The sequence below is a fragment of the Rhipicephalus microplus genome, chromosome X (assembly GCF_043290135.1).
Source record: "Rhipicephalus microplus isolate Deutch F79 chromosome X, USDA_Rmic, whole genome shotgun sequence".
In the NCBI taxonomy this organism is placed as follows: Eukaryota; Metazoa; Arthropoda; class Arachnida; order Ixodida; family Ixodidae; genus Rhipicephalus; species Rhipicephalus microplus.
In genome coordinates this window covers 150389211-150410692 of record NC_134710.1, presented here as the reverse complement: position 1 = coordinate 150410692, position 21482 = coordinate 150389211, and the positions used below count along the sequence as shown (strand labels likewise).

Genomic DNA, 21482 nt, shown 5'->3' with positions numbered 1-21482 from the left:
AATGTGCTGCGGGACATTCACTCGGGTCAGTACTATTAAACCACCGACGAAAAACGCCGGTCACGGTCGATACCATTGAACTCAACCTCGAACTTGATCGGTAGTTACTTTTCTCGCACTTAAATTTACTTTTTATTCCTTGAACGTGCCACCGCTATCATCACCACGAGGCGACAACGAGTGGAAAGAAACGGAACCACACGATGATTAGAAGGACCATGCAGTGGGAGGCTCAGCTGGATACACAAGACATCGGAAACCATCTACAGTTATGGTTAACAGTGTTCGAAAGGCGGAGACAGCAAGCCATGGCTACCAGTACTGAGGAGGCCACCTTTACTTTGGTCAAGTATATATGAACTGGTCAATCGAGAGGGTTAATTTCCTTCTGAATCTCGGTGTTCTTGAATACTGCGAAAAACCTTGGGGCACCGGCATACAACCCTCGCCGAATGAACAAGCGATCCTGGACGACACTCAATTACGGATTGTCGAATGTTATCTTCCGAATTGTACTTTCAACTGCGGCTCCAAAACGCAAACGAGGCCAACCAGAGAGGGAATTCGAAATTATCCTATCTTTTTTTTTGCGTTTTTTGACGAGCCCCGCAAGGTTTCCCAAAGACATCCTGCTGGGAAACGGCGCGGCGGCGTCCGCAACGGAGGAGCGACAGGCGGCAGCTCATTCTAGGCGTTACGAACAATGCGATGCGAAGCCAGACAGCCGTACGCGGCGGAGACTGATGTGCTGAAATTTCGACAATGACAAGGCAAAAGAAAAGAAGAAGACAAAGAGAAACCTTCGGTGCCGCGATGAGAAGAACAAGCCGGGGACCAGTTTTCTTCTTTTCCCGAGAGGGGCTGCCCTTCTCGCCCCTTCTGCCAGTCCCTCAACCCTCCTCGCCCGGCCGGAATTTCGCGGCTGCGTTTTCTCTATACCTCCTCCTCCTCCTCTTCTTCGTCCCAGACATACCGACGAAGTCAGCGTGCCATTTTCGCAAAAGTACCTGCTCTTACGAAATGGCTGCCCCGATGGCAAGATTCGATAGCTCGCATCGGCTGTGGTGGTCGCGTGCCTTCGCTTGTTGAACGTTTCCCTTTCACGTGTCATACAGTTATCCCTCAATATACAAGAGCGCGGATCACATCGTCGCGAGTAATAAAAAAAAGATACAAAGATAGGCACGAGCGCCACAGCTGTCATGCACAAGCTTGAACTGAAAACTGCGACGGCCCAGCCTCTTTCACTAGTTTTTTTTTTTTTCTACCCACTTCCTGTTTCTCGAAGCAATGTACCCCTGCAGAGACAAAAAAAAAAAAATTCAGGTTCCTAGAAGTTTACTGGTTCGCAGTCCGCAGCGTTCCAGTATAGAATATATATCTTCTTATAATACAACTGGGGTAGTATTGCCACGTTGCTTGAAAATGCATGACTCACACATGAAGCATAATCTTAGTTTTAGCCCCGCCGCGGTGGTCTAGTGGCTAAGGTACTCGGCTGCTGACCCGCAGGTCGCGGGTTCAAATCCCGGCTGCGGCGGCTGCATTTCCGATGGAGGCGGAAATGTCGAGGCCCGTGTGCTCAGATTTGGGTGCACGTTAAAGAACCCCAGGTGGTCAAAATTTCCGGAGCCCTCCACTACGGCGTCTCTCATAATCATATGGTGGTTTTGGGACGTTAAACCCCACAAATCAATCAATCAATCTTAGTTTTAATGACGTCAAAATGGTACCACTAACACTACTTGGCCCGTCTAGGCATCGTGCCGTCATGCTGCTGCAAGCACGTCCAAGCAATAAAACCGTATTCAGAACCACGTTGGCTGTTTGAACGATACCAAATAACAGACGGCAGCCAATCGTGATTAGAACATGAGATAACGTTGCCAACCGATGCCGCCGAAACACACACACACACACACACACACACACACACACACACACACACACACACACACACACTGCGCGACCCTGACCGCTCCTCTCGGGTAATCACAACGAGAAAGAAGCTCAAACGCAGAGGTGAAAGAAAACGTCGAACGAAACCACCGGCATTCGCCGCAGCAGCCGACTGAGGACGCGCCGCGAACCCTGGTGTTTTGCTCCCAGTGTTATAGTCTCGACTGTTTCTGTTTCGCTTTTGCAACATCACCGTTGCCAAAGAATTGCCAAAGAGGGGAAAAAAGGGGAAGAGCTCACGACACCCTTATTATTGGAAAGTGAATTCCCTGCCATGTTCTTCCGCTCGAGTGCAAGTTCACTCGACACGAAATAGCTTTTTTTTCTTCTCCGCGCTGCTCGCGTGTCAACACAGCCTGGAAGCCGCCTCCGCCTCGCATGCTCACCGCGGCTCGGATTCGAGCGAGCAAGGACACAGGCGCTCATGTCCTCTGCTCGACAGTCGCCCGACAGCCAGCATCCACAGCGAAGGCATCACGTGGCGTAGGGCCGACCAGAGACACAACAGCATCGGCCAACAGCAACAGCATCCCCTAACACCACGTTCGCGCCTCGGCGCGACAGACTCACCAGCGGAATCGCTGGAATAACTTGACGCTGTATTTACCTGTTCACAAAATGAACCGGCGCTGCTGCTGTGACGGTGCACATACGGAGCAACGAACAGCAATCATCGTCACTTATTAAATTGAGCGATCGAGCGCACTTAAAATAATTCTAGCTATCATCAGCCGATGACAATGCCGTCTACTACGTAGCGTAAACCATTCGCTAAGCAGAAAGCTCCTTCGTAAACATCACTCCATGGAGCTTAACTCGCCGTCACATACCGACAAAGTAAAGCTTTGTCCTCAATAAACAGTTCGTCGAGTCGCTCATTGCCTGAACGCTTTACGAACAAACTCGCACCCTGTCTAATGCAGAGTGGAGCACAACATAACAGAAAATGTGCGAAGTATTCGGATGGCAACCTGTTAACAACTGCAGCAATTTAGCTACGTCAAATAGAATGAAAAAAAAAATGCTTCAGAACAGTAGTTTGCTTCATGCGGAAAGCTGGGAAGTAGCTGCAAACTCGGCATCACTGAAAATTCTGAAAGCTTTAAGAACACTTCATTTTTTATTCCGAACGTTCGACGGCTATAAACAAATGGAAAAATAATTACCTTGCTTCAGTTTGCTGCGTTTTTACCTTTACTTGTTGATTTTTTTAAAATTTAGATAAGCGTGTTTTCTTTTGTTTTTTTGCTGCAGGACTTGAGAGAAATTGAGAAGCCGAGGAGATATAGACCTCAACGTCTCTCTCCCAACACAAGCCAGTCAGAATAGAGAAATGGAATGGAATAACAAACATATTTAATTATAAAACGTCACGTTTATGTACAAAACTTTACGTTGACAGATCAGGGTTGACCGGATCGTCAGAAGCGATTAAAATCAGCGCTGCTGGAGACACAAGCAAACGCGTGATGAGCAATATCATTCATATTAGGGCCGAAACCGCGAGAGTGAAGCGTGAAATACAAAATTTAAAAAAATGCAAGAAATACTGGAAAATTTTACTCGCGCCAATCGTTGCGCATGCCCAAAGCGCTCTGGAAAATGTACGATCCAAGCTTCAGATTGACAGGATGCCAAACTCGTCCGTTGTGAATACATTCGACGATGCGAAATATAATTATCCCGCTTAATATAAAAGCTCCACATACTTCCAGTAAAAAACGACTAATACACGCGAGCCAAAGAAGGACTCACTCTTTTATGAGCTACCTATGCTGCATACGGTACCGACAGCCGTCAGGACTTCGGTGTCAATCATATTCTCGGTGACTGAAGTTGCCAGTAAATGGAGATACAAAACCCCACATAGAACACCTATCCGTATAGCACAAAAAATCAGGAGTCGATATATACATGTATATAATTTCTCGAACTCGTCATGGACGCAAGCCAGATCCGTGTTGTTCGGACGCATCACGCTAATACAGCACGCAGGGCTGCCGGGAGAAATACCAACGCACCGTACCTGCACATTAGCATGCGTTAATACCACTCCGAAGGCTACAACGAAGGACGCGCGTGAGCATACGCCTCACGAAGACAAAGCGCAAAGCGAAGGCTTCACTTTGAATGCGTCCGCCGTTTACCTTGGAGCGAGGAGAGCACTGCAATGCGTGCGCACTAACACCGGGCCGAGCCGGCTATAGTGCCTCCACGCGAACGAGAGCAGCTCGCGATGCCGGCGGAAGGCGGGCTCCGCCAAAGATCCTGGCCCGGCACACACGCTCGGGCCGCTACTGCGATCATACGAGAACGATCTGGTTCGCGGTTACAGAGCCAGCCCGAACATCGCTCCAGCAAGGGAGCTTACAAACGAGGGCACGCAAACAAAAAGGAACGAAAAAAAGGAAAAATGAAGTACCCCCTGTTTCAACCAGACTGCCTGTGAATTGAAGGCGCCGCCGAGAGACGCGCGCACGACACACCCCGGAGCTACTAGTAAAAGCTGTACACCATCAAGAATACACACGACGACGCAGTTTCGCGTCGTCCCCGCCACGCGCTTCTGAACGCGGAAAGGGAACGCGTTTAAGGCACGCCGTTATCGGCCCGATCCTCGAAGTCGGCGCCGAGGAAGACGAAATAAAGAAGCAGGATCTTAGCGAGAACATGCGCCACAAGCATGACGCAAAACACCAGAAGGAACAACGGAGGCATGCCTGTCTGGCGCTCCATGCGAGGGAAGAAGAAAAAGCAAGGAAAAATGGAAAGACATCTCTTGAGGTCAGCGACCCACTTCTCTTTTTCCTCGCGCCACCTTCTTTCGGCCGTTTCTTTCTTCCTCCCCGCAGTCCCTGCCTCACAGCGAGGGCCCCCAAGGCGTGGGAAGGACAAGTGTGTGTGTTAGCGTACGTATACGTTCCCGCCCGCTCTTACTGAAACGGGGATGGGGTGTGGGGGGTGGAATGATATTATTGGACACCATACAAGACATTGGCCACCTCCCGATCGGCGGCCGAAACAACGCAGCGTTCGAAAACTAAGAAACGGTCAAAGCGAAAGCGCAATTTCTCACCTGGTCCAGGTATGACTGAGTGGCAGCGCTCTCTTGACCCTGGTCTTGCATGTTGAGAGACAAGTCGAAGTTATCCATCGCCTGCACAAGACAAAGAAACAAGAGGAACCAGTTAGGAGGACGGAATGCCGTCCCAGCCGGCGATCGAGATTGATCAGCGCGCTGCCCGGCGGACGGGCACGTCCGCGAAAGCGGCACAACGACAACATTGACGAGACAAGACGTCGAAGCACGCAATTTTAAAGGACGCAGTGGGGTCGCTGCACTGGCAGCTTCACTCCGCCGCTGCTTACGAAAGGGCGTGATGTTCCTCAAAGGATAGACATAATCGATCAAACACACTCTTTTTTTTTTTTTCAGTTCACAAGTAGGTAAGAAACAGTCACTTTCTTGGCGAATTGTGAGACGAAGAGCACGCTGTGCGGTTAAAGAAAAACACGCGCTTCTTCACCAGTTCCAGACACACGTAGATTGATATGTTAGCATGCTCAGTTTAAACGTCCGTATGGCGCATAGCAAGCAAGAGGCAACAGAGGTTTACCCCAGCATAGCGATTTGGTGTGAAATTGAAGGTCGATCAGCATCCCACGGGTTCCCGGCCCAACATTCCTCTGAATACCGCTTTCCGAAACCATCAGTGATCGCTTTTTAATAAAGATATTTTCAATTCGGTCCCGTAACTTAACATGGGTGGGTTGGACAGAAGAGACCACCATGGCAAAGAGAAGGTGCGCAGCGGCGGCATGTTCGCCCCGTGAACGGAGCGCGAAAAAGATAACATATAATAATAATGACGAAAAAAAAAAACTGGCACACGGTCGCGATTCCAGGATCCGGGGAATCGAGAAATGAGGAAACAGTCGGCGCGAAAACGGAAAATGTAGGGCGGCTTTTGGCCGGGCGAAGGAAGGAGGGAAGCCCACAAATAATAATCATCCTCATAAAGAGCGACGCGGAAAACGAGGCCAGAACGGAGAAACTATGGCCTGCCCATTGTGCGCCAGAGTGAACGAGCAACGGCACGTCCAAAGCGACACGCTCGGCTGAACGACATCATCATCAATCTGAGCTTCTTTTGTTTCCCAGACTTTGCTTTGTTCTCGGCCGCGCGGTAGAGCAGGACGACGCAGGCTGCACCCGCAAAACGAGACGCGCGCACTCGTTCTCGCTAGCCCACACCGACAAGAAGCCATCGCGCCGAGGCACATGTAACAGGTTCTCTACCATACGCGCACTGACACGCTGCTAAGGTTTCGGTACGTACGAGTTGCGTGCGATTGGCTATCAACACCACACCGTTCCTCTGTTCCTCAAACGATCAGCTTTTTTTTTCTTTTGAGTAGAAACGTTTCTGCAAATTTTTCTGCAAAACGCTTCTGCAAAATTTTATGCCCCGTAGTGAAATTCTAACAAGTTTATTCGAATCCAGTAGCCGAACTCCTCAGACAAATATATAGAGCAGGTACTATAACTATGTGACGAAGATTAAGTCTATTGCATAAAAGTAATTAACGCTAAAGTTGTTCTATTGTATTTTCTCTCTCGCCGCTGAGCGATTTATCGTGACGCCAACACGAATTAAAACGTCCTCCATAGTGAGCTTGAAGCATTGAGCGGTAAGGAAACTGCAGAATATCCACGGCCGGGGAAAGGTGCGATAATCACGCTGCTGGGCGTATTCGACAAGGACGATCACTTACCAATCTTGTTACAATACGAAGGAGACAGCTCGACACCGCGTGATTAGCCCGTCGTGGAAAACAGGGATAGAGATTGAGCCTTGTGGCAGCCCGTTATTAAGAGAGCATCATAACCACGCAACAAGAATTGTTTACAAAAGTGGGACGTGCATACGCTGCAGAAATTCGTGCGCACATATTGCCTAGCTTACGACATCGGGATCAATCCACACAGAGGTTCCGAGGCTGGACAAGGCTGAAACGTGTCGACTAATCTCGAAGGCGACGCACGCGGCCCGAGTCATGCAAGAGATGATGACTCCACTCGATCCTATAGCACGTGTGCAGCCTCAGCAGAATGTTGCGGACCATTTCTCTGCATAGGCGACACAGATATTTCTCTCGATCATTGCGCGTTCTTGAACCGCGATAAAGAAAGCGAAAGGGGAAACGTGGCCTACGACACGCGGCTCCCTCAGGTTAAAAGCGCGAACGTTTCAGGTCACACTGCACAGGCTGCCGCTGTCGGCCGTGTGCGCCAGCCTCGGTGACGTGGCCAGCCTAGCGACACCTGCCGGAACAGGCAGTATTAGAATGCCGACGCGAACTGTACCGAAAATTGCCTTATTGAACCTTTTGCGCGGAAGTAGCTAGCCGCTTGGACAGGCTACAGAACTCCCGCATCTATCCTTTCATTTTCTTTTTGTGGCTTTTCCACGTTTGGTCTTATCTTCGCTCTGTTTATATCTGTTTCTTCTCCCCCCCCCCCCCACCGCTATGTATACATAGTGGTGAGGGGTAGGGGGTGAAGTGAGGGTAGCAAACCGCATGCTTCAATCTTGATTGACATCACTGCCTATTCCTCCCTTATTTATTCATTTTTTACTTCTCTATACCACCACCACTGCGCATAAGTGAGGCCGGACATGAAGACCGAATAAAACATTTATATGCATTTTTTTTTCGAATCTTTTAGTAAGGAAAACCATTGGCTTTTGCCGCCGTCCGGACTCTGTTAACCACAGCTTCACTGCTTTGCTTCACTTTATTACCTTAAAGACAACGGTTGAAAGGCCAGTAAACAACTGCGAGGTTCAAAAATTGCTATAGAGAAATATGTGCACTTGTGCTTAGTGAACATGCTGCCGCAATTATTTTGCGAATACGTGCTATATTGAGGAAGTTACAGAGGTTAGAACATCGGTTTCGGCCAGTTTCAAATTTTCGCACGACCTCGCCAACCTTTTCTCTCACAGGGAGGGGAAGGTGTTGCCCATCGTCGTCACTGCTTTAAACCAATCGACGAGCTGCGTGCCACGCCACCGATCGGCGACTTTGCGTCACTGCGCATGAAAGGAGGATTGGTCCGGAGTAGGAAAGGAGCGCGAAAATTGTTTTTCTTAATGGAGGCTCTGCGCGGCGCACAGCGCTATAATATTTGGAAAACGTGATCGCCACAGCCTATGAATTGCCGAGCTTCTTTGGGGAATGTAAAACAAGTCTGAGTCTGTTGACCGGCCCTTTAAGGGATATTACATAAGGGGTGGGTTAAGAAATGATGGTTAGAGAGAGTGATCATGACAAACTGGTCTTGTTGCTGCTCGGGGTCCGCGCTGGTCCCCCTTTCGCTCGACTGTCGTGGGATTATGTTTGGCCAATACTTTCGAATTCTGTTCGCATGCCCAGGCCAAGCGGTACAACGTGTCCATCTGAGGACAGAATTTGCATATCGGATTGTACGACGTTGGGTCTATCATAAACACATATAATGATTCTCAACAGAAAATCTTTGGTAATCATCACTTGCGCTGCCTAATTTATTTGCCATCTGGAGGGGCTGGAGGTCGTCGTGGTAAGCGAGGTTTTCGCAAGTGCCATGACGCCAACTGACATACAGTTTATGTTAGACCGGAAGACTCGTTGTGCCACAGTACGCAAGAACACCAAAATCATAGAAAAAAAAAACGAAGTTGCGCCATGGAACACGGGAAGCACTGAAATGAGAGGACATGATAATAGTTAAAATCGCGAGCCTTGTTCGCGACTTTAAAACAAAACACTGCGATTCCGGTGCCTGAGTTGTACATATACATACAATAGAAATTAGCAGTGAGATGGATTTTCTTACTAGATTCATACCTATATACAATACCAAGTCGAAAGCTTTTCTACTGCATGAAAATCATTCCTATTCCATGCGTTTCTAAACATTGCCGTTATAAGCTTTCAGGTAACCTCATCCAGCGCTTGATGCTGAGCGGCCTCGCCTCACATTGTGTGACGTTCAAGCAAACGTTCTGCATGACCCAGCCACTGTAAGCCAGATGTCAACGTTGTCGTTTGACACAGTCCACGCGTTAGCAACGATGAGGGACAAGGTCAATCAATTCGGGAATGAGAGGTCCCCAGTGACGTCTACGGGACTTGCAGCGAGCGTGGCCCAGGGCCTACAATGGTGAAATAAAAGTGCTGTCAAACGAAAGCGGACGCGTTAGGCCGGTCAAAGGGAGTCGTGTTTCACGTGGCGGGACCAAAGCATGCGCCTCACGACGCGCGGAAAAACTACGCCGCCGAGAAAACCCGGTCCGATATGGAACGGGACAATGAAGCCCAGATGGGCAGCCCGGTTCTGTGCCCCAAAGGAGCTCGCCTCACAGGAACAAGACTCTCGCACGAGGGACAACAGGCAGGATACGGTTGCCGTAAACCGAACGAAGCCTTCCAGTTACGCCAACGCGACATGCTGGTCGACATGTTACGGAAACAATTTTAACACAATCCAAATACATCTTTTGCTTATTGATTCTCTTTTCGTGTTCAATTTTGTTTTCTACATCTTCGTCTTCTTTCTTCACCTTTTTTTTTCATCTTCATCTCTCTTCAAATTGCCCTCCCTCCTTCTTAATTTCCCTCACCCTAACCATCACTCACCACGCTGTCCATGGTTGCGCAACGGTTCATCCTCTCACCAGCACTCCTTTACCTCCTCCCCCTTACATCCATTTTCCACCTCCTTGCAAAAGTGTACCATACAAGGCGATTCCATGCTTTACACTCTTATGGACCTTCTCTTTTCCTCCCTCCCCACTTTCACACCAATCGGGTCTTACAGTATTGAGCAACGAGGACATCGATGCGGGGCACGTCAAGTACACCGGCGAGTCGAAATAAAAAAAAAAAGCGATGCTTCCGCCTCGCTTTTCCGCTCGGCCAGCGGCAACCATCGATGGACTCGTATTTTACGTACTGCGGCCTCAACGAGGCTACAGCAGGAGTGGAGAAAGAAGAAAACAACAACAACAACAAATCAGCATTCATAGCAGGCTCCCAAAAGTTCTTAAAGTGAGAGTGAACCAACATTTCCGGGTAGCGAATTCCAGGCTTCTATAGTTGAACAAAGAACGCTATTTTGAAAACATGTCAGTGCAGGTGGAAAAAGTTGCAATGTTGAGGACGTGGTCACTCCTCGTAGACAAAGATCTGTAAAACGTTTGACATGATTCTAGAGGGACGATCGCGAGAAAAATCGATTAAATTGCGCAGAAATTTTAGGCATTCAACATGGCGACGCTTTGCAAGAGTAGTGAGACCCAGCGGCTCCTTGCGCGGCTTCTTAAAAGCCAATCACGTCCCCGTCACAGAGCGCCATTCCTGCCGACGGCGATGACGAGGAACGACTGGCGGCGCCACGTCGTGAGCACACGAAGAAGCTACTATTGTGAACAACGTAGAATCGGTACAACCGAAAGTTGGGCGAATTGGCGTCTTCGTACTTATAGCGCCTTTTTAGGCCGACAAGATAATCTGTAGAAGAGCCGCGCATTTGCCCAGCGAGTCGCTAACACGATGACGGTGATGACGATAAAACACAGAAGGCATGTCCTTCGTAGCAAGATTCACAGATTCGGTGTCCGCATTCCCCTTCGCAAAGTAAGCCCCAACCAAGCACCCACCACTGAAAATGAATGAATGAATGAATGAATGAATGAATGAATGAATGAATGAATGAATGAATGAATGAATTGATTGATTCGTGGGGTTTAACGTCCCAAAACCACCATTTGATTATGAGAGACGCCGTAGTGGAGGGCTCCGGAAATTTTGACCACCTGGGGTTCTTTAACGTGCACCCAAATCTGAGTACACGGGCCTACAACATTTCCGCCTCCATCGGAAATGCAGCCGCCGCAGCCGAATGAATGAATGAATGAATTGGCTACCAATCAGTAGCCTAGAACCGTCAACAGTTTCGACTTATTTCCTTCCAGCATTCATTTGTTATCCGAAGCATTATATATACATAAAATTTACATTTGTGCCATAAAACGGGCCAGCAGCACAAAGGGGACTTAATCAAGAAAGCGGAGAATGTGCATTCATTACGAACCGTTACTTGTTATTTGAAGAGCTTCCTTCTGCGCAATTCAATAATGCCACAAATGGCGCTTGATTTGCATTTCTCGCTCTGAAAGCGCCACAAAATGACAAAAAAAGAGGAAGGGGATGGGGGGTACGCGGAGCTCGGGGAAGAGCGCCGAGAGAAGGCAGCTGCACGGAATGAAGAGCAGGAAATGGGCTCTGCGCGCATGTGTCACAAATGGGCTCCGGACCATTTACATGCCAATAGGAGAGACTGCAATCAGCCTGGCTGCCTTTCTGCAGCCTAATTGCGGCTGCAGTCGGCGGCTTGTGGCGGTTACGAGTGCTAGCCATGGGCCCCTGTGACGACGAGAAAAACACTGCGTACATGAAATAAGCCCACAACCACGCACCGCGCAAGCGAAAACACTCTTGACTACACACTCATACACCGTCCGATGCGCCATCCTTCTAGGTCCCAGCGTATAAATACACCGCGTCATTCTCCGTTTTGCGCAGCTGCACGTTGTCGCATGAAGCGCAATACAGGCGTGCGGAGAAGTGGTCAGAGATAAGCGTGACGAGAGCGCGTTGTGGCTTCCATAATGGCGAGCATCGAATGAAGCGCGCCCGAACAAGGACGCTCTGCTCAAGACAAAGAAAGCGTCACATGTTAGCGAACAAGACCGACGGAGATTCGCTAAGTGCGACCCATTAGGTCTTGCCAAACAATACGTGACGCCCCGGTCGCACTAACTCAGAATACTGGCATACACCTAGCAGCGGCGGGCTCGGGAAGTGGGGCAAATTTATTCCAGGCCGAATGCCTAATCACGCTGGCTGCGCCCCCACTCCGCCCCCTTTCCCGGCGACGCAGCAGCAGCTCGGCCAGGAGGTTCCTTTCATGCTTCTGGTCTGTCAACAAAGGAATTCCGCACTGGGTGCTCGTTTATTCGACGACGCGCTGTCTTTGGCATGCAAATCCACGTTGCCAACGGATCGGAACGCCATTCAAATGTAAAGCGGAACGCAGGCTCAACATGCGCAGCACCCGCGGCACGAAAACAACCAACGCCTCGCCAATCGTGTCTCCGCGGCCTGAAGCCAGTTCGTAAGGGCCCACTCAAGGAGCTACGCGCGAATGCTAATGCGCGCCCCTATTTCCCGAGCTCCTCTCGCTCCTTGCCGCCACGCGCAGGCCACGATCGGCGCCCCACGCGCGGGGAAACAATAACGTGCGCGACAGGTGGCAAGAACCGCGAATCCCGAATGACTGCTTCTGCCGCCATTTTCTCGCCCCAGCGACGATGATGCCAGCACGCGCCTATTTCGTTCGGCGATTCTCCGGCCACCAAGCCCCGGCCATCTGTTCACCCCCGACACCAGGACCAGAGCGCGGCGGCCCCCGGGCGAAGCCATTTTGAAGCACGCGACGGCTGCCAACGGCGAGATGGGCGAGAGAAAAGTGGCGCCTCCTCGTGTCTCGCGACCACCTGCCACTAAGGGCCCCGGCGCCGCTACGAGCGCGCTCTTCGCCCGCACGCACGATCCCCACGACGTACAGCCGTGCGGAGGGAAAATCGCCCCGTAATTAAAGCAACGGAGTCTTCCAGAGATAACGCGAAAGCACGTCGCCGGTTCTCATCAGTACACCGCCATTACGAAAAACAACGTTTGTAACCGAATTAAAAAAAAACAGGCTCCGAAATAACTTAAGTCTAATGAGATTTATCCCACATAGTATAATTAAGTGAGTATTGTTTTTTTATATGTGTACATAGCGTGTATTTTATGCGGTACACGATAGCGAACTTGTAAGGTTGCTTGCACAACACTTCCGCCTAAGCGTGTTCTACTCGCACTGTGCAATGTGGTATCACCTTGTAAAAACTAAACATGGCCCTTAACGGTACCAACAACCGATTTTTTTAATGCTTTTTCTTTTTTACCAGGGCGACGGCAAGCTAACCACTCAGTGACTCTAATCGCGGAATGGTAAAGTGGAAAACGCCGCGAAACATTTGGAATCACTTTTTTTTCCATCAGCAGCGAATATGAAGTCGTGCACTCACATGCGCTTTAAGTGCCAACCACTGGCACGCGTACGCTCGCGTCTACGCGTCAAAAGCGTCAAATGCGCCTCTCGGCGTCGACGTCGGAGGGGCATACGCGAGCAGGCGCGAGGGATCAAGCCGGGCTTGATATTTCGCCTCGCGTGCGCTACGTCACCACGCGTACAGCGGCGCCAACCAACCAGAGGCCGCGATGACTCCGAATGCTGTGCCTAATGGCCGCCGCTTCGAAGGCACAGCTGAGTGCTGAAAGCAAGCATGAAAACTACTCCAAACGTTCCTGAAAGACCGCTTCGTAATCTAGAACGACAACGAAACGACGAACGACTGCGAGTGCTACCAGCGTGACGCGGTTTCGTGCCGAATTCAAGCGACGCCGACATTTCCAGCGAATGCCGGCCGGCTATGCTAGCGCCGGTCCCGTCTGCAATCGTCGGCCGAGCGAAAGGAGCATGTCGGTGTTCTTGTGCTTTGATCTGCGACTTTCTGTGCTAAAAACGAGTGTAAACAGACTTCGGAGCTTCGAAGGTTTGAGAATTGCGGAGGCAATTCAGATCGGTGTCATCTGCATCCAGCGCAGGCCTCTACCATCTAGTTCGTATGAACCAGCACATGCGAGGCACATCGGCTGAAAAAACTCTACGGTAGTTTCCGTCGCAACATAGACACCATATACGACGCCCGAAATATCGCATAGTTCATACGGAGGAGTTTTTATCTGCACTGTGTTTGTTTTCAACATCGGTATTCATCATCGCTGAAAGCGAACCTCGCACTAGCCAACACATTTCGGTGATGTGAAAACGTACGTACTTATATAAGTGTATTCGCGAATTGTATGACGTGAAAACATTTGTTGGCTTCGGTGCTAATCGTTTTCGTGTGTTGCCAAGCTAATAACAAGCGTGCGCTGGTTGGTAGCAGTGAGATGTGACTTCGTGTCGGGTACCAGCGACGCTGACACATTGAGCTGTCAGCGGTCTCATTTCCATTCACGTACAAGACAGAAACTCGAGCGTGCGTTGCTGTGGTGATCGAAAAAGAAAGTTGCATGATTAAGTGCTGCTGGTATTGCCTGCTATTTCACTTCTCGCTTCTTCTGCTTCTCTGCCACGCTCAGTAGCACATACGTTGTTTGGAGGCATTCTAACACACACATTCTTAATTTATAGTTCATTCTGATACTCATAGCTATAGGCATACAATGGCGCTTCTCCATCGTTTTACAGTTTACCATAATATAACACGCGTTTTGTTTACAGCTGGACAAAAAACTGAAAACCTTGTGAGAAGCACATGATTTCAAATCAGCTGCACGATAACACGATAGTAGGAAGAGAATGTCACCACATGTATGCACAGAATGAATGAAGGTGCACTAGTGTGGTACTGCACTTTATATAGAAGAAATGCAAAAAGTACCTCATGTGACTTATGAGACCTTTCAGAACTGTGCATCTATTTATCTGTTCCTCCAAACTGTGATAAGCTGAAGATATTATTCGATGGTTTCTAACATTGAATATTTTTATTTGTTTCCAAGGAGTGCTTCACTTCTGTTCGGTTTTTTACTATATGCATTAACTTGGATTATATATATGCATGCACTTAAGCATATCCAGTTTAGCTCTGTTAAAAAACTTGCCAAAACTTCTGTACGGTGCTCTGGTGCAATCCTATGATCGGTATCTGTCCCATCAAAAAATTTGTGCATGTTTTATTGCATTATAGGGTATTTTGACAATTGATGACATGTGAAAGCCACAGTGCTTGACTGTAATCGCAAAACCAATGTCTGTCTCATCAAGAAGTGTCAGATGCATTTTGTAGATGTAAAAGGATATTTGAACTACCAGCAAAGTGTTGAAGCCTTCAACACGGCACTGATCCGCAATCACAATCCAGCTTAGAAGTCATTTGTAGTGCTCTCTAACACGTTCCAATCAAGTTATCGAACACTGCATTGATCTACTTGCTTTGATTCCTAATACCAGTGTGTCTGACTTTTTGGTGGCACTTGTATTATAATAATGTTCTATTTCTCTGATTTCTTACAGGGGCGCACTCAAGGGTAGTGATATTTGTTTACCTTGGCACACTTAATGTGATATTACTGTTTATATTCTTTCATTTTGTATATATGTACGCCACTTTTGCAGTAGCCTCACAGTGAGCAGCCGTATTTGAAAATAAATAAATATACCATCCGAAAGTGTTCCACGCTGTGCTCGGTTATGATCTGGTCACTAATATCTGTTGCATCATGATGTGTCGGGTGTGTTTTATTGCATTGGAGAACATTTTGGCTGCCTTCCATGAAGGGTTCAGTTCCAGTATTATGACCGATATCTGTGACTTCATGAATAGTTAGGCGTCATTCGTCGTTTTAGAGAATACTTTGACTAAGGACAACGTCCAGAAGTCTTCCATACAGGGTTCAGTTCCAATATTATGACCGATATCTGTGACTTCATGAACAGTTGGGTGTCGTCTGTCGTTTTAGAGAATACTTTGACTAAAGACAACGCCCAGAAGTCTTCCATACAGGGGTCAGTTGCAATATTATGACCGCTATATGTCACATCATGAAGTGTCAGGTACAGTTAGTTGCATTAGAGCACATTTCGACTGTGGAAAATGCCCAAAGGCATTCTACGCAGTATTTGGTTCCTATCTTATGGCTAACATCAGTTGTGTCAATAAGAACCAGGTGTGCTTTGTTGCATTAGAGGATATTTCGAACGCACACATCAGCCGAAAGCCTGCTACTCTGGCCTCAATTGTAGTCTTATGACTGACTTAAATCTGTCAGATCATGAAGTTGCAGGCGTGATTATTAAGTTGACTGATATGAAATATGTTGTGTAAATATACTGAAGGTAACAGCATATGCAAGATATTGTTAGTAACTTTGGTAGTGCAGGTATAGAAACCCGGTGGTTTGTAAAACTGATCAGGAGGGCAGCCACGCCTCATTCACCGCAGAGAGGAGGGGGGGGGGGGGCTCAATGTCAACTCCATATATTAACATAATAGGGAGGGGGTGCTAAGTCAGCCCTGGAGAGGGGCAATGAGACAAACTTTTGCCCCCCCCCCCTTCCTTAAGGAGAACCCTGCACACGCCTACGATAGACGTACAATATGCTAGACGCGAATGTTCATTCGCGGGAGCGACGCACGCACCGATGTTGACTTCTGGTGCATACCGCTGTAGTTACTTTGGGCACTGAAATGTCAATTACTTCTAAAATAGTCTAAACTGTGGTGGTTGAAGCACGATCAAGTTGTTAACGTGTTCTCATATCCTCTAAAACATACATTCCCGCTCCAGTTGAGAACGTGCCATTCTGTGCTGAACTTGGACAGTTCTAAGCCAAAAGATCAAGCAACATTGTGCATCGGCCTTGGACGCGTGGGCGTCCAGTAGTTGCGCGCCCTTTTCCTCCACAGGCGCGACTAGACGCTTTTGACGCGTAGGCGCGTGCATACGCGTGCCAGTGGTTGGCACTTAACTGTGAGCATGACAGCGGTTCGTGTTTGAGCGCGGTGGTTTTTTGCGCATGCGTGAACTCCGCGCGCAAGCGCCGCAGCTCGAACTGGTCCACCGGTAGCCACGCCGGCAGCGCCGCTTCTCACCACGCAATTGGTTTTACGTCGTAAGCACCATAGAATTGTGCGGGGCTGAATAAAAATATGCTTTAATTTTGAGGACTGGCGCGCATGACATCATCCAACTACGCTGCTACGTACAGCAAAGTGATCAACACTATATCCGTTAATCCCAGCTTCAAGGCTCCACGGTTAGGCAGCACGACAAACGGTTTTCTTGCTTTAAAGCGCGATTTTAAAATATACATCCTAGTCACAAGGCAAAAACATTGGTGGAATCTGTCACAGCATTTAATGGTCTTTTCACTTCTACTAGGATCTGATCACACGTTTTGGCCAGTTGTCAATACTTACACGCCCCCCCCCCACAAAAAAAAATAATAAAAAAGACGTTCTGCTAGCAACCGCCACTGTTAGTTATTTTAGTGGCTATATCACCCGTGTAAAGCTTAGCGACCATTTGAAAAATTTGAGCCGGAGGCGCGCTAAGAAATGCTTCGCATTTAAAACTAAAAATGTATAAAGTGAACGCTATGGTTGTGAACTGAACCCTCGAAACTGACAAAAGAGGCAACACGGCCTGAGGAACCATTAGCAGGTCTCAAATGCTGCGAAACGCTCATGATAACACTAGTCATAACGGCACCACACCAAAACAAAGCAATGCAACAAAGCTGGAGCAGCGACTATGCACTTCTATGGTTAACCGAGGGGAAAATCGGAGACGAAAAGGGAAAGGAGGCGGAGAGGGGAAGCTGCCTTTCAGTAGAGGCGGCCGATTGCTCGCAGGATTCGTTAGCGACCAAAACGCGCGAACAGCTCCCCCATCAAACAGGGAACGGCGCCTGTGCAACGCATGCCAGCTCAAAAATCGTTTCATTTATAACGAAAAAGAAGATCCCCCTCCCCCCCAATATCGTCTCTGGCATCGATTGACGCAATCAATAGGCTCAAAACGCTTCGCGGTCTCCAAGCAACTCGTTCCAAACTCAAACGTGGCATCACGTGGCTTAATGATAGCCGTGTACCGGAGAGAGAGAGCGCTTCGATTGCCGCTGGCTGCTAAAGGGAGCAGAAGAACAAACGTATTTAAAAATGACCGCCGCGAATCGTTGTTGTTAGTGCGCGGCCGGCCACAGCACTCGAAGTGATCAGGCATATAGCGGAGAATGTGTACACGCGTGTTTCATCGACCAGAAACCGGACGAAACAAGCGGAAGAGTGTTGCTTCAACTGCAGAAAGGCTCGCGCCGTGCTGGACGACGACGCGCCGCTATCGATTCCCAAACGTGGGCCAAAGCGTGATTGGAGAAATGAAAACGAAGACACGTCCCTTGCGGCGCTCGCTCGGGCGGCCTGTGATTGCGAGGCGGGAGAATCCGACCCGAAAGCGACACAAAGCCACGGAACGCTACGACTTCTTCTTTCGAAGAGTTACGGCAAAATACGAATCCCTACGGCTATGCGAGGACTTGCAACAATAATTTATCCTCGATACATTATGACGCAGCTGCTTCGGCGAACACTTCAATCTATAAATAACATAATACTGCTGAAGCAAGGCAAAAAACTCCAATACTTCATGAGCATTGTCGGACCACGCTGTCGATCGGTAGTTGAGGCTCCTGAGAACATGCGAGCCAAACACTACAGCGTAGCACGCAGCCTGGAATTGAAATTAACTATCAAGGGCTGCTAGAAACCGTGCGCTCTAGTCTCGACAAATGACACCTTAGAGCCAAACTCCACGGCCGCTGGCTGACTGGCGCATCGTGAGCTGTGTAGTTACCGCAACCGCCACGTGCTCGCGATAACACTGAAAGTAAACCGTGCGTACGAAGAAAAAAAATTAAAAGAAAACATGTGATCACTTCTATCCAAGTATTTCTTTCTTGGCCAATACCCCAGAGTGGGTATGAGCCATCATCATCAGATGCGCGTTGTCCACCTCCCGTATAGCTTTCATATTGCTGGCTAGTACCAAGAGAGGGGAAGTGCTTAAAGCGTGGAACTAACCCCCGTTGATTGATATGTGGGGTTCAACGTCCCAAAACCACCATATGATTGTGAGAGACGCCGTAGTGGAGGGCTCCGGAAATTTCGACCACTTGTGGTTCTTTAACGTGCACCCAAATCTGAGCACACGGGCCTACAACGTTTCCGCATGCATCGGAAAGGCAGCCGCCGCAGCCGGAATTCGATCCCGCGACCTGCGGGTCCGCAGCCGAGTACCTAAAGCCACTAGACCACCGCGGCGGGGCGCAACTAACCCCCGTAACCCCGCTCGTACGCATCGTATTTCAAATAAATTTTGCGGCTGTCGATTAATGATTAACTCCTTAAACGGAGTCATTCGGCGATTACTTGAGAAAATGTTGCAAAGTCCCTTTAAATAGGCGCAAAAAGCTCAAAGAAATGGAGGCGACAGGACAGTGCACAAAACGTCTTTTTATCTCCTTTAGTTACTTGAACTTTATGAGTACTGCAAAGGTTTGCCTTACCTGAAGGATCTTTCACCAACCACACCAAGCAAGTTGCCACCTCGTGCAGCATATAACGAGTCACATCGTTTTGCAGCAATGCATGGTCCCAGCGGATAGTCAAGAAAAACGGGAAACAAAATTTACGACACTATACCGAACATGTAGTACAGGAGCCCAAACATAGATCCCGAATTGAAATATGAGCAGCCCTGCACGGCACAGTGAACACACAGCGAAGCAGGAACCATCAGACAGCATCCACGAAGAAGAAAGCGCGGCCAGACAAGTGTATACACTACGCTTCTAGCGAAGCCCGTCTGGCGCCATTAGCAAGGCGCCTCTGACGTGGACTAACTCACGCGCAAAAGTCGCACCACACATCGCGTCGACCATCACGGAGCCACGAAGCCCAACCGAACAGCAGAAACCAGCGACGTGCTTCCATCGCGAAAAGAGCAAATATGTAAACAAGAAAAAAAAAAGTATTCTCCGAACCGGTTTAACCTCTCTCGGCTGAAACCACCTGCTATTCCTGAAACATACTCTTCACGATGATGCGTGTGTCACTAGCGGCGGAGACTCGCATCACGTTGATAGAGTTGAAAGCCTGGCACTTCACGACAGCTAAGGGTGAAACTTTGCGTTTCTTCAATTCGGCGGGGCTTTTCACGGCCTCTCACGAGTGCAGCGAGCATTTGGCCAATACTCTAACCTAACCAAACGAAGTACTGCCAGCATATCGGCCGCAACCAGAGGGTTTTCACTCTAGTTGCCCTCCCTAGAGACCGCGGGAATCGGTATAACAGTCGGCGGTGGCCGAATGAGAGCAACGCGCCGCATCGTTGCACATCGAGAATGAGACGAAGTAGGGGCCATAGAGAGATAAGGAGCCCGCCGCCCCCGGGGAGGCTTGGCAGCCGGCGCGCGCCGTCCTCGTGCGCTCAGAATGGACTCGCCCCGCGTCACAGAGACGGAGGGGGGTGTCGGGCACTGGGAGGAAGGCGCCCGTCCCGCTGCAGAATCCAGGCACGTCCAAACATTCTTAAACGCCCCCCCCCCCCCGCCCCCTCCTTCTTACCCATCATTTTCGCGGAGAGGCACAGGATCCCTTGTCATTTTCGCAGAGATGGCAGAAAGGGTTCACTGAACCCCCTCCCCCCCTGCCATCACTGCGAAAATGACAACAGTTGAAAACGGCTTCAAGGTCGCCCCCTTCGTTTTTTTTCAAGAGCCGGGAATGCTTTCGCTCTCTCGAGCGAAGGTCCGAAGCTCGAAGGCACGCAGGACAATGGGATCCGTTTCCCCCTTCCTCTCTGTCTTGCTACTCTTGAAAATGCCATCCCCGCATACCTAAAGCCCCAAACCACAACCAGTCTGACGCCACCTACCCCAGGGTCTGCACAGTGACCAAGCCACCTTTGAGGAAGACATCGTTCGAGTAATTTTTCGCAGATGCATACAAGACCAGCTACTGATGAACAATGGACCGACGATCGACCGAAAACGCACTACCGATGAGCCAGAGAAGAGAAAAAAGTAATTGTAACAATTATTCAAGCTGCTGTGAGTACAACCAAACTTCTAGTCCTACATGCAACGCGCCTGAAGCGCTGAACTTGAGGACTAATACCCTCGTCACACGTGGCAACTGAAGTGCACTTTGAGCGAGTACACTTCGCCGAGAGTGTCATTTGCGCGCTGTCACACGAGAAAGTTTAGCGTCACTCCACCCTCACTTCACTGACGAAAGTTATAGCGCGAGAACAGAACGACGTCCTTTTGTCGTCATACTGTTCTCGCGCTATAACTTTGGTCATGCCATACCAACAAGCCCGAACCGTCGCACTTCTCACTTCACTGCGACATGTGTAGCCTCGGTACCAGAGGCTTGCATAGAGATACGCTGCTGCCTAAAGCGGCGCCCATACAATTTTTAAACCATTGTTTTTGTTATAAGGAATATTGCCATGAATTAAAACAAGTCATAATATAACAAAATACCTCGCTACTCTCACCCTCGGGCAGTTTGCGGCCACGTATACTCGGGGGATGCAGCAGCACAAACTGTGCAATGGCTGCGTCCGTCGCGTTTGTTTACTTCCAGGTACATCTGTAGATGTGTAGGCGAGTCGTTCTCTAGTCATTTGCAATGGCGTGTCACTGCTGCTACTTTTACGAAGACAACGTGGTCCGACGCTGAGACAAGGGCACAAAATAACAAATGTTTTTGTTGCGCTGCAGATCC

At 49.1% G+C, this 21482-nt stretch overlaps 1 protein-coding gene across 15 annotated transcripts in view; it reads right to left on the bottom strand.

Moving 5' to 3' along the window:
* LOC119177026 (TOX high mobility group box family member 3) overlaps positions 1 to 21482 on the bottom strand; it is a 564847-nt gene that overhangs the window by 72619 nt on the left and 470746 nt on the right. For 14 of the 15 annotated variants that reach the window (XR_012887049.1, XM_075877997.1, XM_075877993.1 and 11 more), the window contains one exon: positions 5036 to 5116. The exons of the other annotated variant lie outside the window; for it this stretch is intronic. Coding sequence is in view for 13 of the 14 variants with exons in the window: in XM_075877997.1 (XP_075734112.1) it covers positions 5036 to 5116 (81 nt within the window). In the remaining variant the exon portion in view is untranslated. The remainder of the gene's footprint in view (positions 1 to 5035; positions 5117 to 21482) is intronic. 15 annotated transcript variants of the gene reach the window in all.